The sequence below is a fragment of the Alosa pseudoharengus genome, unplaced genomic scaffold (assembly GCF_046254945.1).
Source record: "Alosa pseudoharengus isolate Yale_2024_CS ecotype anadromous, Long Island Sound unplaced genomic scaffold, YU_APseudo_1.1 YU_APseudo_1.1_scf_18, whole genome shotgun sequence".
Classification (NCBI taxonomy): domain Eukaryota; kingdom Metazoa; phylum Chordata; class Actinopteri; order Clupeiformes; family Clupeidae; genus Alosa; species Alosa pseudoharengus.
In genome coordinates, this window is record NW_027468650.1 from 33,023,952 (window position 1) to 33,041,173 (window position 17,222).

At 43.8% G+C, this 17,222-nt stretch overlaps 3 protein-coding genes across 5 annotated transcripts; 2 read left to right on the plus strand and 1 right to left on the minus strand.

Annotated features, from left to right (window-relative positions):
- Positions 1-1,383: 1,383 nt before the first annotated feature.
- On the plus strand, positions 1,384-5,164 carry c1qtnf5 (C1q and TNF related 5). 3 transcript variants are annotated; one of them, XR_012988098.1, is made up of 4 exons: positions 1,384-1,495; positions 3,046-3,303; positions 3,799-4,462; positions 4,669-5,164. XR_012988098.1 is itself a non-coding variant. In XM_076290986.1 (3 exons), the coding sequence occupies exons 2-3, from the start codon at positions 3,078-3,080 to the stop codon at positions 4,317-4,319; spliced, it is 747 nt and encodes a 248-aa protein (XP_076147101.1). In that variant the 5' UTR covers positions 1,384-1,495; positions 3,046-3,077; the 3' UTR covers positions 4,320-5,164. The 3 variants fall into 3 exon arrangements, 2 of the variants coding, with proteins under 2 accessions (XP_076147101.1, XP_076147102.1); XM_076290986.1 differs by having other exon boundaries at positions 3,799-5,164; XM_076290987.1 differs by lacking the exon at positions 1,384-1,495 and adding an exon at positions 2,232-2,267 and having other exon boundaries at positions 3,799-5,164.
- Positions 5,165-5,631: 467 nt separating this feature from the next.
- rnf26 (ring finger protein 26) lies at positions 5,632-8,987 on the minus strand. Its single transcript, XM_076290985.1, has 2 exons — positions 8,829-8,987; positions 5,632-8,449 (listed from the first exon to the last, which is right to left on the minus strand). Exon 2 carries the CDS (start codon positions 8,369-8,371, stop codon positions 7,025-7,027), a length of 1,347 nt encoding a protein of 448 aa, XP_076147100.1. The 5' UTR covers positions 8,372-8,449; positions 8,829-8,987; the 3' UTR covers positions 5,632-7,024.
- Positions 8,988-9,491: 504 nt separating this feature from the next.
- Positions 9,492-16,591, plus strand: arcn1b (archain 1b). The gene is made up of 10 exons (XM_076290988.1): positions 9,492-9,704; positions 10,730-10,993; positions 11,440-11,619; positions 12,211-12,407; positions 12,853-13,017; positions 13,221-13,386; positions 14,230-14,377; positions 14,475-14,583; positions 15,054-15,258; positions 15,455-16,591. Exons 1-10 carry the CDS (start codon positions 9,702-9,704, stop codon positions 15,542-15,544), a joined length of 1,527 nt encoding a protein of 508 aa, XP_076147103.1. The 5' UTR covers positions 9,492-9,701; the 3' UTR covers positions 15,545-16,591.
- Positions 16,592-17,222: the final 631 nt, after the last annotated feature.

Consider the following 17,222-nt stretch of genomic DNA (forward strand, 5'->3'; position numbering starts at 1 on the left):
GTGTGTGTGTGTGTGTGTGTGGTGGGGCCCAGTGGATTACAGTAGCTACACTTACAATCTGTAAGTCCAACAGACAGGCCCAGTTTCCTCCCATCCTCCCCCACCTGCTCCACTTTCCCTCCATCACATGACTCTCACTGTTTCAGTGTTCCAGTGTCCTAATATCTTTACACTTAACTGGGTCCAGCTGAGGGGCATTATGTTTTAAAGAGCTTTTACATCAATCTTGAATTGCTCAAATGATTAGAGCTGTTGCCTGCACAAGTGGCTGGCCTGGTTACCCTGAATTACAGGGAAAAGGACACAATGTGTTAATATTTGCCAGGGATGCGTCCACATGTTTAGCCGTGGCCCTCCAGGGTTTGGGAGGCTGCATGAGGCCCCCAGCTCTCCTTTGGTGGTGCACTAATAGGCCGCTTGGGAGCCCAGTAATGAGAAGTAAAAGTAGAGAAGAGGGAATTTTATAGTGGGGTTATGGACCCCCCACCAGACAAATAGCACTCTTTAAAACCACAAAGCAGAGAAAGCAATGCATATGTTATCTGAACGTCTTAAAGTTGTGAATGTATATTTTGTGCAAATGACTATTTACAGTTTGCTATCAATTGTTTTTTATTTCATTTAATGTAGAAACTATAGTTTAATTCGATCATTACAGTTAGAAATCCCTTGTTTGAAACCCCAGCTGTCCGTAGTTAGTGGTACAGCTACTTCGCAACCTAAGGACTTCTTCTAGAGCTATGAAAGTAAATTGAGCAATATGTGGTACTGTGCGAAAAACAGAACTGCTTCTTTTATTTTAGTGGCATTATTCAAAAGAATATCCATCTGGGCAGCTATATTGATGACTCAGGCTTTTCTTTCCTCCACAAGAGAAAAAGGCTATTAAATGGTCTTGTCCAAGAGACCGTGTTTATTGTACGCGTATGGTTTGTATCAGTTGGCTTTGAAGCTGAGGCTGTGGTTGCACAGAGCTGTTCCTCCTTGATGTTGTGTGAGTTTGGGACAGGCTCTGACCACAGTTGTCGTCCCCCCTCCCTCACAACATGGGCTCCCTGTCAGGAGCTTCCTCGTCTCCTTCAGCAGCTGTTTGCTCCCCGAGCGCCACCACTCCCCACATATTTCTACTGAAGCTTTACTATTTGTTCCTTTTCCACCAGTATCGCTTGTTATTTGTTCTCAGGCTCGCCTTTCACCTTTTATCCTCTTTGGACGAGCATCAAATATTCCTGGTCCTCCGTCTCTGTTGCCTCCCCATCCCTCCTTCCCTCCTCTGCCCCTTCTCTCCTCCCTCCTTTGTCTTCCTCCTCTCCTCCCTCTTCTCTCTCCCCCTCTCTTGCTCCCTAATTGGCTTTCATTGCCATTTCCTTCCAAGACGGGGAGTATCACTTTTTCCCAGACAACCTGAACAAGCGAGAAAAGTTCAGCGTTACACTTATTTTCTGCCCTGGACGGACCTGAGCTGTTTCCTCAGTGAAGCTCAGAACTGGTACAGGTAGGTTTTACATTCCAGCTTTGCTAAATCTAACTTCTCCAGCTGCTTTCAAGCTCAAGTGGCAGTGATGAAAACCATGGGTTTTAAAACCCACATATCTAATTTACTTTTTCTACATCTAGTTTACTGTCTCTAGCTTTACTATGTCTGGTTTTACTATGTTTATTGCACTCAGAATCTATCAGTCTATTGGAGTTCATGGCTCACATCACTATAAATATTGGAAGTAGTTGATTGGGTGAACAGTGCAAATAAGAACAAAGACCAGAGGTTCATACTCCATACTCTATTGTTTACTGCCCTCTATCTGCTAAACATGACTGATGGAGCTCACTACAATGAGACTACACCAGGGACTACAAGAACACCGAAGTTGAGTTAGTTCAGACTACATCAGGGACTAAAAAACACAGAAGTTGAGTTAGTTTGTGACTTGAATTTCTGTTGTTTTGAATGTGTCTTAACCTTAGATGTATTCCGTCGTAGCCCTTTACAGTATAGGAAAAGGTTACATCTGTCTTCAGCAAAGTGGCGAAGGTGAGGACAGTAAGGGGAGGTAATGTGGGGATGGACAGGAGAAGAGATGAGTGAGAGGTGAAAGGACATTACTGACTGCAGGCAGACCGGCAGCAGACAGATGGCCCCGTGCTGGAGTGGTATTTAGTCTGCGTGCCGCACACATTCCCCAGGGGAGCGGTTCCTTTAACTCCCCAGTCAGACATTTTCATGCAGAGATGCAGACGCTGAAGGAGTCCAGTGCTTCTGGAGCCAGGTAACAGCATCATGTTAAAGCTATTCCAGTAAACAAGGGCACCAAATCACGGCCCTTTCTGGTGATGGGAATGGAGTCGTTTTGGTCAGACAGTTAAATGAGCTTTGAGGGAAAAGACAGCTGTTTTTCAAAGTATAAATGTAGCTTAAAAGGAAAGCTGATTTTCCTGGAGGCATTAACTTCAGAGAAATGCATTGCCTCAGGCCAAAGGTGTGTGTTTGTGAGTGTGTGAGCTCTCGCTTTCTCATCTAAGAATCATTCAGGACAGATGTGTTTACTTTCATATGTGGACGGTCCAGGACATTTCTCCTTCAGTGCCCCTTCCAGCTGAGTGTGTGTGGCAGAGTTAATAATCCCCTTCCAGCCCGCCGAGTGTGTGAGGCAGAGTTAATAATCTAATAATAAACTTCTGCAAAGTTAATCAAGATGGAACGATCATGACAAGAGAAGGATCATTGCCGCAGCTCTCTCAGTTTATATTCCTGATCGTTAGTTGTTATTGGCTGTTGAATTCCCCTGTGGTTTGGTCTTACTAATAGGATAGATATGAGCTTATGTAACATCCTGAGTGCTTTCCCCATCATCAGCTGACTGCATACCACTGCTTTGCACGAGAATTAACTCCCAGACTGACTGAAGTCTGTTTTGGTTCAACCCAAGCGCACTCATGAACATTGAACTCGTCAGGTTACTTTAAAAAAACAACAGCTGCAAATGATTCATGTTTTTCTCCCCCCCCCCCCCCTCCCCCCACATGCTCCTTGTCCTTTTCCTGCAGAGTCTACAGACAACGCCTGGAGCTTACAAGTGATGTCGCCCTCTGAGAAGTGGTCACTCTCTCTGCTTGTCATGCTGCTGGCCAGTGTTTCGCACGAGCTTGACGACAACAAGATCCCCAGCCTGTGTTCTGGTAGTCCAGGTATACCAGGATCCCCCGGGATGCACGGCAGCCCCGGTGTGCCAGGGAGGGATGGCAGAGACGGGCGTGATGCCCAAGCCGGGGCACCAGGGGAGAAAGGAGACAGGGGGGAACCAGGTGAAGTCGTCTTCCCGCCGCACTGCCAACACATAAACACATAAAACTGCAGCACCCAAGCAAGACAGATGGCAAAGTCATTTTAGCAAAAGCCTGTGTATACTGGAGGAGGAATTGGCGCTGTGACACAGATGTCAAGTATAAATAACGCTGTAATGGCAGAAGCACACAGCATCCCAGGCTAACACATAACTGCAGGTGTGTCCTCTTGCATCAGCGAATGGCAGTATTGCACGTTCACTCATGACTACTGCTGCTCTGTTTTCTAGTATCTGTGATTGACAGTAGGCTATTTGTACGTTACTCTCAAACCTTCCCATAATGACTGCAGGTCTGTTTTCTAATATCTGTGATTGACAGTAGGCTATTTGTATGTTACTCTTAAACCTTCCCATAACGACTGCAGGTGTATCTTCTCTTTGTGATTGACTAGGCTATTACAGGTTACGCTCATGCCATCCCATTTGAGACTGTACTGTCTCCTTTGTCCTCCAGGTCAGACTGGTTTCAGGGGCCTCACTGGGGACCATGGTGACCCGGGGCCCAAAGGCGATCAGGGAAAAGATGGGGAGTGTGCTGTGGCCCCTAAGTCCGCCTTCAGCGCCAAGCTGTCAGACGCCAGGGCGGTACCGGTCGCAGGGAGTGACGCCATACGATTCGATCGGATCGTGCTAAACGAGCAGGGCGACTACAACGCCGAGACGGGCGTGTTCACCTGCCGAGTCCCGGGAGTGTACTACTTCACCGTCCACGCCACGGTCTACCGCGCCAGCCTGCAGTTCGACCTGATGAAGAACGGCTTCGCGCTGGCCTCCTATTTTCAGTTCTTTGGGAACTGGTCCAAACCGGCGTCGCTGTCGGGGGGAACGCTGACGCACCTGATTCCTGGCGATAAAGTCTGGGTTCAGATGGCCCTCGGAGAATACAACGGCTTCTATTCCAGTCCCAAAACAGACAGCACCTTCACAGGCTTCTTGGTGTACTCAGACTGGAAAAACTCGGCTGTGTTTGCATAGTTTATTATCTGAGAATTATGCATTATTGTGTCAGTTTATGTTATAGCCTATACTGTGGCACTGAGTGTGATCATACATCTTTGGGTTCTGTTTCAAAGGTACTTGAAAGGCACAAACCATGAGACTGCAGAAAGCAAATTAAGGTCAGAATAAACATTATCTGGAGATAACTCGAGTGAGTTAATCACTCAACAGCTTTTCAATTTAATCAATGAAATGCTTTGATTGCCATTATCTTTGTACTGTACAGCTTTTTGTTTACATCAAGGCCAAAACATACAGTTCAGTGCTGGGCCCAGGGTCATGTTTGAACACTTTTATTCACACACTTCCTGTTAAGTTCATGCAGAAAGACATGTTGAGAGGATCACAGAGGAAGTTGGCTTGGTTCCATCCCACTCTACAGTTAAGCAAGAAGAGACATTGAAATACTGCTCTGTTTGGCTGCACTCTTGAAATCGATCCAATAAAGCAATTGAGGGTAGATGTATAATTGCCAGCTGTAAAACTTTAACAATGTCTGTAATTCTAATACTTGGTAAAGACACAGAGTAGCATATGTGAAGCTTCTCTCTCATTCAACCTGAAAATTGTGTTCTTCTGTCAAACCATATTCTAGTCAGTTCCCTGATTTTGTTATTGAATTCACTTACTAAAATACTGTTTTTACAGCCGATTCACAAATGACTTGTCATAAGTGCTATTAAAGTGTAGCTAATAGTATTCACATCATTTCCTTGAATAATCCCATGTTACTTTAATGAGAAGACCTATTGTGATATTGTTAGAAAGTGGTAAATGGAAAGATGAGTGTTTAGGGGGCACTCTCCATGTTGCGATGACTGGTCGAGCAGCTGTATTCCATTGTAATATACACATCAGACTAAAACTTTTCCTGTACGTTTATGATGTCATGTAATATCTACGCATTCACCCTGACAACCCCTCTCCTGCTCCCTGGATCCATCATTACTCTACATTTGTCAGATAATAAAACTCCACTGATGGCTCTACACAGAAGAATATATTGAACAATGAAAATATACATAGCCATCTTCACAGATAATCTAATAATTTTTGTGTTGTCTTTTCGTAATAATATTATGTGAATCTGCTATATCAAATTGCTATAGTATGCGCAAGTAGGCTACCAACCCGTCTCAAGGACATGTATTGCAATGTATGTCTTTAGACAGCCATTGTTGCATTCAGTTGCAATATGTACAGTAAGGATTAACTGACTTGTAATCCCATCTAATAATCTAGACTAATGTGGAGGCTGCAAGGAAAGCAGTACAAACAGTCCGAAATGTTTTATTGAGTGTTCTCACATCACTTACATTCTCATCATCTTCACACCTTCTGAATACAAAAAAATACATAAACAGCTCAAAGCTGTATTCAAGGTCCCTGATCCCAGATAACAAACTTCTGAAAATACAACAGTTTGTTTTTATTGAACCCGTCATTGTAATCATCACCAGAAGCAGATATACGATTATGATCCCTCAAATGTCTGACAATGTCAAGGCACTAAGCAAGAAATGAACATGATGTTTTAACTATATAAAACCATACCTCAAGGAGAAATTATGGTATTATATAGTGTTTACTACTGGTATTAGATAGTGTTTGGAAGCATGGATTTCTCTCATTTTAACATTTTTTGACCACCAATATGTCCATCTTTGTCTATAGTACACAAGATAGGTAAACAATTAAAATAAAAATGTTTTTCTTCATTTTGTCTCTTGCAACGGAATGTAAACGAGGGTTGCCCACTTTAAATTACCAGTGATGTTTGCGAGTCGGAACCGTGAACTTCAATTTCTGGAATTGACCAAAGCAGTAAAAACGACCAAAGACTACTGCTAGGCCACGATAGCATGTTTTTTTTGTCTACTCGTCAGGTAGCGTATGCTTCTTAAGGCAAATGAAAACGGCTAACAGGTTCACTCTCATATTCATATATCAACAGCCCATTTCATATTCTGTTTTTCACCTTTTTGATCATTTTTCAAAAGAATGTAGGAATACTATTAAGCACTGAGAGGACATACATGGAAAAGTATATATACTTATACTATATCTTCACAGTCGCCGTGTTCCCTACATCAACACCTTGATCAGAGGTATACAGAACCACTTCCAACATTCTGTCAATCCGTTCATGTGACATGAAAATCTGATTGTTGAGAAAAACAAATACATAACAGTGGAATATCTTAACACATCATAATATCAAAAATAAATGATGCCATTGTAAGAAAGAAGCACAAATTAAGAAATAAATCCTCTGTGCATATGTGTTTGGAAGTGTATATGCACTGGAGTAGTTCTCACACACACTGACCCTTATTCATGCAGTCCTTCACCACGCAGGGAGTATAAAACTATTGCAAGCATTACTATGGGTACAAAATATGTAGGCTAGATTCACATCTTACAAAGTTGGCCATAGGTTTTCTTTTGTTTGTTTACATTTACGTCTGTTTGGTTTCAAATAAGACAGTGCTCATACTGACAGTGCGGAAAGGCCAAGAATGACGTGCCAACAATCCACAGTGTGTGATCCATCCTCATCAAGCCCCTGCACTATCAGCTGATAGCCTGAGATTGCTACTCGACACCCTAGAAAGCTCTCAACAGCGAGATCTCGCTTGGCATTAAGACGCAAAGCAAAGCGGGCCGAGGCCACTGGTCCATCAGAGATACACGTCCATGGTCTGGAAGATCATGTGTCGGCAGAGCGGGCAGTTGCGCTGGTACACGGGCTGGGTGAGCAGGATGTCCGTGCAGCTGCGGCACAGGCAGAGGTGGCGGCAGGGCAGCAGCACCACCGTCTTGAAGCTGTCCTGGCAGATGACGCACTTCTTGCGCTCCTCCTGTTCCTGCAGCATGGTGAGGAGGCTGGAGTCCACTTCTGGAGACGGACACGGCTTGAGGCTGCTGCCCTCGTCTGCCGTCTGCAGCGGCCTGCTCGTGCTGGAGCTCGGCAAGAGGCGCTCGGAAGAGTGACCGGCCGGTGGCGGGGGCTGGTGAGCGAGGGGTCGGCGTGCGAGGCCCAGCGCGGGCTGTCCGTCACCACCGGCGCCGTTCCCAGCAGGCACCCTCTGCTCCGCTAATATCTCCGGCTGCCCCGCATCCCCGTCCCCATCTGTCCGCACTGCCCGATGGCCAAACCGGTGGCGGCTGCCGTGCCACACAGCCACCCTCTGCCGCAGGTTCCTCTCTAGCACGTACAAGCGATGGATAGGCACCTGCAGATGGCGAAGGGAGGGCACTGTGCTGATGTAGTGGGTGAGGCGGTTGGCTTGCCGTCTTGACAGCTCGGGGTTCAGGTAAATCGTGGTGCTCGCTACGACACCCACCGTGAACAACAGTCCATAAAAATTCAACAGGAAAATGCTGACAAAGATGTGGCCAAGGGAGGCCAGAAACTCCACAGTCGAGAGGCATGGCGTCCACAGGAAGACCGAGGCCCCGACCAGAGTGCTATACAGGAAGCTGAACACCGCCAAGGTCAGTTCCAAGATGTTTTGTAAGGGACAGAGGACTGTCTCCCAAAGACCGACGAGCACAGTGTAGAAATTCTGCGTGCTAATCAGCAGCAAGTTCACAATAGTGTTGGCCAAATAGACGACCAGGCTAAGGGCAATGCCACAGCCCTCCCATACGTGCTTCAGCACACTGTGTCCAGAAAGCAACCCACGGTGTAGAAGGTCCCTGGTTCGCAGCAGTACATGGGAGGCAAGGTAGCCTACCATCTTACAACTTTCCACCACCCCTCCTATGAGCTGCTGTCCACCCCCAGCCAGGTTGTGAGTCAATACTGACACCCCTTCCGACATGGTGAACAGGCAGACGAGGGTGAGGTTCCAGCATTCTATCACAGAGTTTGTGAGCAACATGGGTAGGTGATGGATGAAGGAAATGAAGCCAATCAAAAGCCGGATCAGGGAATGAACAATGACAAAATTTAAATCCAGCAGGAAACAGGCTATTTCGAAACATTTTCCAATGGTACAAAATAAGAAGTTAACGACGCCCATGCCTGTTTTATCCTGTCCACCTCAATGGTCAACTGACACCCATGGGACTGGAGACTGGAGGCGTTTAAGACCACCGATCTGAAAACAGAGAATCAAGAAGATACAATTCTACGTAAGTCATAACAGGTACGCCACGGTATCTTTTGGAAGCCGAGTTAAACTCTTCAGCTAGACTAGCCATCTGTCTAGAAAGGTTATTGCCTCATATGACAGGCAGCGTCCAAAAGTCCACGAAGAAGATACCGTCACATTTATGTCATCTTTTAACTCGCATAAAAAGTGGTTATAACTTCAATTAATTATAATGTTTCACAGCTCAGTGACACATGCATAGCAGCTAACTGTTCAAAAGAAACTATGATAAGATGTTAGCAATAGCCCAGTCTGGGCGGATGTTTGCATTCAAAAAGTTAGCTCACTAACGCTAGCTAGCTAGAAGCTACGACAGTTTGCTTACCAATCTAGCGAACGATACGATCCACATTCCTGCTTAATGGCGGTATAAGTCCGCCTGGTACACAGTTGTTGTGTGAATTCTTACTAATTGCCGATGTGAATAAATAACAGCATGCCCGGACAGATACCTGCTACCATCATCGCGTTGTTTATGCTCGGTTGTTGCACATTCTTCCTCACTGATAGCTAACAACGTAATCAGCCGTAGTGGCATGTCGATAGGACCGCCTCCATCTGGACTGGAAGACGAATTGCATGCGTTGTAGATGTCTGCTTCTCTGCCACTTTTGTTCTTGCTTTCTCCTTCCTAAGTTGTACAAATTGCAAAACAAGTAACGTTGCAGCAGAGAGCTACAGTTCAGTCAGTGTTTTAAATGATCGTTGACTTTCTGAAGTCAAAAGGCGCAGGCCCTACCGTATGCAACGTCATGTTACACATTCACAGTACAATAAAAATACCCTGTCTCCGAACCAATGCGCAAACAAAAGTATAGAAGTCGTTTGCATTTTGGAACAGTTGATCGATATTTATCGAAGTGTTCGATGAATGAATGCTTCAGGAACATTATTGATAGCCAACACAACGTTGAGGGGATGGGCACAGGCTGACTGGTTGTGTGATGGTCAGAGAAAGTTGTAGCTGCCACTGACTCAGTAACATTAGTAGCCAAGATTCATTCGTCACCACTTCAGTCACCACCGGAGACGTGGCTATGTACTTCTGCCATATTGCCAAGTTATCTCAACTCTAGCTAGCCTTGACAGATGACCACATCAACAGCGACAGCATCCAAATTAACTTCTTGATAAACGTGTAAAAGATAGGACAGTCGCGGTCAGAGATTATACCAGGAAATATCACAGGAAACTCAAAATGGTAAGAGATAAGGCCAAGGTAGCTAGCCGTAACGTTAGCAGCTTGTAGCTTGTTTAACTAACATTCGCTAACGAGTCTCTTCTCAGACAGGTAATAGTTTTGAGTGAGTTGGGCAGCTTGCAATAATTGACCTACTGGATTTTGAACTACACTATCACGTTAACCACCAGGCGATATTGCTAGCTATTTTTGCTAACTGTTTGTAACGATTCTTGGTATCCCAATCCCTCTGTAAGCTAACGATAAGTTAGCTGCTGTCATTCCATTCAGACAAGAGTTTGAACTAAGTTGTGTTTTGACTAGTTTTATATTGAGTGTGTTGTTTGGGAGTTGTTTGTATGTGATTATAGTGGTCGTTTTGGCCATAGTTCAGCACATAGTAGGCCATTACATACATATTAAAACTTGTAGAGTTTATGAATAGCCCACTTCTCTGTTGAAATAGGATAAGCTAACGCTAGCCGTCTCAGTAGCATATCGAATCAAAGGTCTTATTTCGTGTTCGATCTGCAGTTACGTTAGCTTGTCTGCAGGGAGCTTATGGTCTTTTACAATGTGGTGGTGTAATAATATAGTTTTTTACAATGTGGTGGTGTAATAATATAAATTAGCTAGTAATCTTTTACATCAGACGCAGTAATAGTTACACACATTATTGGTAATGTATAAAGTACAGACAGTGTAAGGCCATGCACAACTGACAAATGTAATAATGCAATACATTGTTCTTGAAATTCTTCAGCCAGCACTCTAGTCATGGAAAGAGCACTGTGGAAAGCTCTGTTTGTGATGTTCTGAAATAACTGTACATCTTTATTCATACCCATCTTAAATCACTGTAATTTGTAAGGATCCCTGCCCTAAATATTTGATTAAAAAAAATCAATTCAGCTTAAAAGTCTTCAGAAATCAGCATAATACACACTGCCTAAGAGGCCATTTGAATGTAGAAATGAAAACTCTGTATACAGGTCAATGAGTGGCAACATTGTAGTTCAGACTGAGTCCTCCCCTTTTGTTTCTAGGTGCTTTTGGCGGCCGCAGTGTGTACCAAGTCAGGGAAGCCCCTCTTGTCCCGGCAGTTTGTGGAGATGACGAGGACACGTATCGAGTGCCTCCTGGCGGCCTTTCCAAAGCTGATGAACGTGGGCAAGCAGCACACGTTTGTGGAGACTGACAGCATTCGCTACGTCTACCAGCCCCTGGAGAGGTTGTACATGGTCCTCCTCACCACCAAGAACAGCAACATCTTAGAGGACTTGGAGACCTTGCGGCTCTTCTCACGCGTGGTATGTCGTTGTGTGTGTGTGTGTGTGTGTGTGTGTGTGTGTGTGTGTGTGTGTGTGTGTGGGGTCATTGTGAGTTAGTGCAGTGGTTCTCAACCAGTGTGCCGTGAGGTGTACCGTGGAAATTTGAGGAACATTTTATACAGGCTCATAGTTATAAAGTGGTTGTTATAAAGCAGCCTAATAGGCAATCTATTAATCAGCTCAGTCAACATCATGTGAGCATATGCCTATCTATGGTCCCAGTTAATGAACACTCTAGAAAAAATATGAGCATAAGAATGAACTTATACAGTATGTGTGTGACATACTTCATAATCAGTAACCATATGTGTCTTGGCATTTTGGTTTGACTTTTGGTGTGTCTTAGACCCAAATAAGTTGAGAACTTCTGAGTTAGTGTATGTACTGCAGGTTTGTTGACATTTCACTATCAAACTGCCTGTCAGATCCCTGAGTACTGCCGCACGATGGACGAGGGGGAGATCTCGGACCACTGCTTTGAGCTCTTGTTCGCCTTTGATGAGATCGTGGCCCTGGGCTACAGAGAAAATGTCAACCTCACCCAGATCCGCACCTTCACAGAGATGGACTCCCATGAGGAGAGGGTGTTCCGCGCTGTCAGAGAGGTCAGTTTTGCAGTGTGTGGCCTGTGAAAGCAATATTTTAGAGTGCTTTATTTTCTTTAGGAAATGATGGTACATTATAATTATACAAAAATTGTGCCTGTATAATAGAATATGTTTCTTTCTAATATAGAGTGTCTGCTTTTGAATTTCAAGTTCATGCAAATTTGGGCTGCAACGTGTAATCGATTAGTTGTCAATTATTGAAGTAATCGGCAACTGTTTTGTTAATGGGTTCAGCGATTTTGTCACTTTTTTTGGAAAATACCTAAAAATTCTCTAATTGCCTTGACTTCAACTTGCGTGTGGACAAAGCAAGGCATTTGAAGGCATAATGAAACACTGATAACATTACAACAGTTTTATGACATTTCAAACAACTTCTATATAATTGTTAGTTGCAGCCCTGAAATAGATATCATTTTGGGCAGACACAAACAAAAGGAAAATAAGTATTTGTTTTATGTTTTGCCCTATAGCTAATCTGTTAAAAATGTGTGTTTCTGACATACCTGTTGCTACTACCAGTTGCTTAACTCTGGGCTGTCAGTCTGCTCCAGTATTAAATCCTGTGTGTGTGTCCTGTGAGCACAGACCCAGGAGAGGGAGGCCAAGGCGGAGATGAGGAGGAAGGCCAAAGAGCTGCAGCAGGTCCGGAGGGACGCCGAGCGCAGTGGGAGGAAGGCCCCATCCTATGGGGGCTTTGGCGGGGCCAGCATAGCCTCCTCAGCTGGCCTCATCAAAGACACGTTTGAACCGGAGAAGCCCAGGATGGCTCCTGCTCCCGCCAGGTATCGCAAAATCTGCTCTGTGCTTTATTTATTTATTTTGATTTAGTTCATCTGTTATTTGTATTGTTATAGTATTTAGCAGACAGCTTTTGTCTTCTGTAAGTAATTTCTTTTAAATTATTGTATTCATGGCTTAAAGTACTGTGATCTGGCAAGGTCTGTTTGAGAGATTCCACATCTATAAAGTTACTTATGAACATGAGCTCACTTGTTGGAGAGTATTGATGGACTTTATCTAACCGTAAGGAAGTGCACTTCAATATACTTTTTATATTTTACTACAGTTACAACTGTTTGTTTATGTATTATGTGTTGTATTGTATTGTGATGAGTCATGCTGCACTGTGAGCACACCAAGGCAATAAACTTCAACTTGACATAAGTAAGATCTCCATGGTATGACACTGAAATGAGGTGGATTTATTTTTTGGTTGTGTCATGACAGAGCGAGTGGTCCAAACAAGGCCCTGAAGCTGGGCTCCCGCGGGAAGGAGGTGGAGAACTTTGTGGACAAACTGAAGTCTGAAGGGGAGAACATCATCATGCCTGTTACAGGAAAGAAGCAGTCAGACACCAGCAAAGCCCTACCACCACCAATCAACACCGAGAGGTACAGTACTGCACACCCTTCCTCAAGTGTCTCATGCACACCTGGAGCACATCTGGAGGAAACAATGGCACTATGGGATGTTAATACACTTCTGTGTCAATAGTGGATATGTATACAAAAATGAGTGTTCATTTAAGTCAATGCGGACACTTCAATTTATGCATCAAAGAATCTGCCCGCTGAAGTGCTCCCTTCCTTGACAGTGTTCATTTGAGGGTGGAAGAGAAGGTGTCTCTGGCCTGCGGCCGCGACGGGGGCTTGCAGAACATGGAGGTCACTGGCATCATCACGCTCCGAATCAGCGACGACAAGAACAGCCGCGTTCGTCTGCACCTCGCCAACAATGACAAAAAAGGAGCTCAGCTACAGGTAGGAAGATAACCTTATTATCAAGCAGAGCTCAGCTACAGGTAGGAAGATAACCTTATCAAGCAGAGCTCAGCTACAGGTAGGAAGATAACCTTATCAAGCAGAGCTCAGCTACAGGTAGGAAGATAACCTTATCAAGCAGAGCTCAGCTACAGGTAGGAAGATAACCTTATCAGGCAGAGCTTGCAGAAAGGAGCGTTTTCCTCCCCCATTGGCCTTATTCACACGGTGGCAATTGTAAACCAAAACGAGGCTATGGGGTACACAAACTAGAGGATTGTTGTGTTCTATGCATTCGCCAGTAGGGGGGAAGAACAAGTATGATATAGTGAGTGTACCCATACGGCTCCCTAACACAGCTGCGTGCATCGCGTTGCTGGAGACGCATCCCATTCACTTTAAATGGGCTCACGTGATCCGTTGCCGAACTGAATTGTGGGTCTGTCGCGTAGCGTTTCTCCCGCCGCTCGCGTTGAGGAGTTCAGCTGTTGCTGCACTGACAGACGGCACCGGCCAATCAAGCCAATCTACGGACGGCACTAACAAATCACATTACGGTTTTACTTCAAGTCATTTGCATAGCTACCGTCGGGAACACCCACTGGCATGCGTTGACGGAACGCAGCTGTGTGTGGGAGCCGATAGCCTTGTTTTGGTGCACAGTGGCTGCCGTGTGAATAAGGTGAATATGGACGGCTGCTATCTGATCATGATTGGTAGCTAAGAAATCCATGTAAATGTCAGGTGTACTTGATTGTTCTGCAAGAGTAGTCAGTCACAACTGTATGAATAGATTGTGCTGCTGCTGATTCTGATGTAAGGCCGTTCACCTCTCTGTGTCAGACTCACCCCAACGTGGACAAGAAGCTCTTCTCCTCTGAGTGTGTGATTGGACTGAAGAATGCAGAGAAGTCTTTCCCTCTAAACAATGATGTAGGGGTTCTGAAATGGAGAGTCCAAACCACTGACGAGGCCCTCATTCCTCTCACAAGTATGTTTGATTGATTTCTGACGTCTGTGGTCCACTTTCATTGCTGTTGTGTACTGCTCCCTGGTAACCCTCTGCTTGTATTGTTCTTGTCTGGTAGTAAACTGCTGGCCCTCAGAGAGCTCCACTGGGTGTGATGTCAACATCGAGTACGAACTGCACGAGGAGAATCTGGAACTCAAAGACGTTGCCATAGCGATTCCCCTGCCGTGAGTCCACTGGGTTTATGAAATAGCATTTTAAGCTCAGATGTTTTGGCCCTTAAGCCAATTTTTATTTAAAAACTTTATTTAGAATGAATTATTGTGACAATAGATTGATTGCTGTAAGGAGGTGAAGTGTATCCTTGGGCTGAGTAATTTAATTGCATAAATAAATGAGTAAATTAATGTTGCTAAACTTTGTTTGGCTTAATTAACAAGCTCTTATATTTGGTCAGTTACAAATAAGAAATCATCAAGTCTGACAGACCAATTCAATTACAATATCCGCTGCCTCCTGCTGGATGATTAGGGGCACTGCCGGTGGTGATCTGGGTGCATGCAGCACTGAGCGGAACACGCAGGTTCATGGCAGGAGTGATAGGAATTGGCTACTTTTTTCACCGCACATTTAGACATGGATGTGCTGCTGGTTCTCTTTGAGTGTCCATGTTCTGATGGGTTGTCCTTTGGTTCAGGTCGGGCGTGGGAGCACCTGTGATTGGAGATGTGGACGGCGAGTATCGCCATGACAGCAGACGGAACATTCTGGTGTGGTCTTTCCCAGTCATCGACGCCGATAACAAGACTGGCAGCATGGAGTTCAGCATTGCCGGCCAAACCAGCGACTTCTTTCCAATCAGTGTATCTTTCGTCTCCACAAACAACTTCTGTGATATACAGGCAAGTTTTTCACGTCATCAGCACACAGTTGACATGACACATACACTTGGACAAAACACAACCACTTAGACAAAAGCGTCTGCAAAATACTGTAACTGTAACTATAACAGTCTTTAACATACAGATCTCCATTTTAAGACATTAGCCTTTTGTTGGCCTTACAGTTTTATCATTTTTATTTTTTATCTCCTTCTAGGTTCTCAATGTCACCGCTGTCGATGGAGATAGCCAAGTGAAATTCTCCACAGAAACATCATTTGTGGCGGACAAATATGAAATATTGTAACAAAAAAAGTGATACTAAAATCATTTATATTTTTATGGGTTATGAACCCATCAATTGGATTTTCCCTTCAGAATAGAATTTATTTTGTGACGGTATTGATGTGTACATAATACAGTTGACCGAGAAGAAGAAAATATACGTTTAAAGTATTAAAAGTTAAAATAAACCAAATATTGACGTACAGCACCAGATTGCCAAGGATTCAGCCTGAGTGGTTGAACAACACCCACAGTGCTCTTAAAACTGAACTCAGCAGGTCTGTCCAAAAGGCTTGAAATGTCCTCATCCCCCAAATGCCCTTTCTGTTGTGATTATTCACACATGGTTGTGCTTAGATGGCATCTTGTTTTTATGTATCATTACATTTCCCAGAGCATCAACATTACTGAACTCCTATTGAGTTAGAGGAAGTATCAGCTCCATATCAGCTGCCTATATTGGGGAAATGGCTATGAACGGCACATACGGTAAATTCCCCATTGATTTTTTTTTTGAAGGCGCATAGATTGATATGTGCCAGTATATGTTATTTAATGCTGACATTTTAGTCGTTTTAAGTGCTTGGCTTTACTTTATTCCATATTAACTATTTACTCAATTTTAAGTCAGTTCTGGTTTCTGTGGACTATTAATATATGTCCGGGTTCCCTCACTCTTGCGGTTTTGGCTGAAGCAAAGTGCTTCCTGTTGTTTTTTGTGTGTGTACAGTATATCCCTAGAAAGGATGAGAACAGGTGTTTGTAGAGAACAGCTCAACAAATGCCTTCTTTTTTTTACTGAATGCACTTTTTTTGTTACTTAAGATCATAACATCCAAGGGACATGTAGGTCATTTATAACAATGCTTCAGTTCCTGTAGTTCTTGAATTGTCTTTGTTAACGGTATTTGTGAACTACTTTATGTAGCCTCACATTTCTGCTACAAGAGTATCTTTTTGTACCTGTACATGTAAAATCATGGAACTTTATTATCAAATGTTGGAGTAATGACATTCCAGTCTACAAATTCATATAATATAAACTTTAATAAAAGCAATTGTTAACTGATTTCTGTTGAGCGTGTACCTTGTTTTAATTTGCTTGTTGGTACACCAAGATAGCAGAATATTGTGTTACTCAAAATGTAGAGTATAATTGTCACTACTTGGCAGAGCATAGATCATTATAGTACAGTTTAATTTAATAAACTGGAGCGTGTATGTGGATCCTGGTTTATATTTTACAATTTACTTAGACAGAGTCCATGGTAAGACAAAACTCAACTGTAGATAAAAGCAATGTTTTAAACTAACATACCATTTACTTAATGAAGCAATCCCCCGTGCTGTTTTCAGTGATTTCACCTGAAATTGGCCTCTTCTCAACCTTCCCACTCTCAGCACCTTCAAAAAGCATCACAAGGTCATCCTATGGATTTGAGATCAAAGAAAAATCAGCATCTTGAACATAGACAGAAAAAAAACACAAAAGCATCTCCACATGGCATCAGACGGTTCAAAGTGAAATCAACATTTGTTTTGCTGCAAGTCTTAAGGGCCGTGACAGACTGAGAGGCAGGAAATTGCACGCATTCTGAGGGAATATGAGGAATGTCCTTTTGCGTGACCGGACAAACAATACAACACACAAAAGTTCAAACAGACCTTTTTTAAGGGTTTTCTTGGCATTACCTTGTTAG

Excerpts from the sequence above, each read along its gene's own strand:
- c1qtnf5 (XM_076290986.1), top strand. The coding sequence starts at position 3,078 with ATGTCGCCCTCTGAGAAGTGGTCACTCTCTCTGCTTGTCATGCTGCTG. Across the intron at positions 3,304-3,798 it reads AGGAGACAGGGGGGAACCAG|GTCAGACTGGTTTCAGGGGC; the intron begins GTGAAGTCGTCT and ends TTTGTCCTCCAG.
- rnf26 (XM_076290985.1), bottom strand. The coding sequence starts at position 8,371 with ATGGGCGTCGTTAACTTCTTATTTTGTACCATTGGAAAATGTTTCGAA.
- arcn1b (XM_076290988.1), top strand. Across the intron at positions 12,408-12,852 it reads ATGGCTCCTGCTCCCGCCAG|AGCGAGTGGTCCAAACAAGG; the intron begins GTATCGCAAAAT and ends GTGTCATGACAG. Across the intron at positions 13,387-14,229 it reads AAAAAGGAGCTCAGCTACAG|ACTCACCCCAACGTGGACAA; the intron begins GTAGGAAGATAA and ends TCTCTGTGTCAG.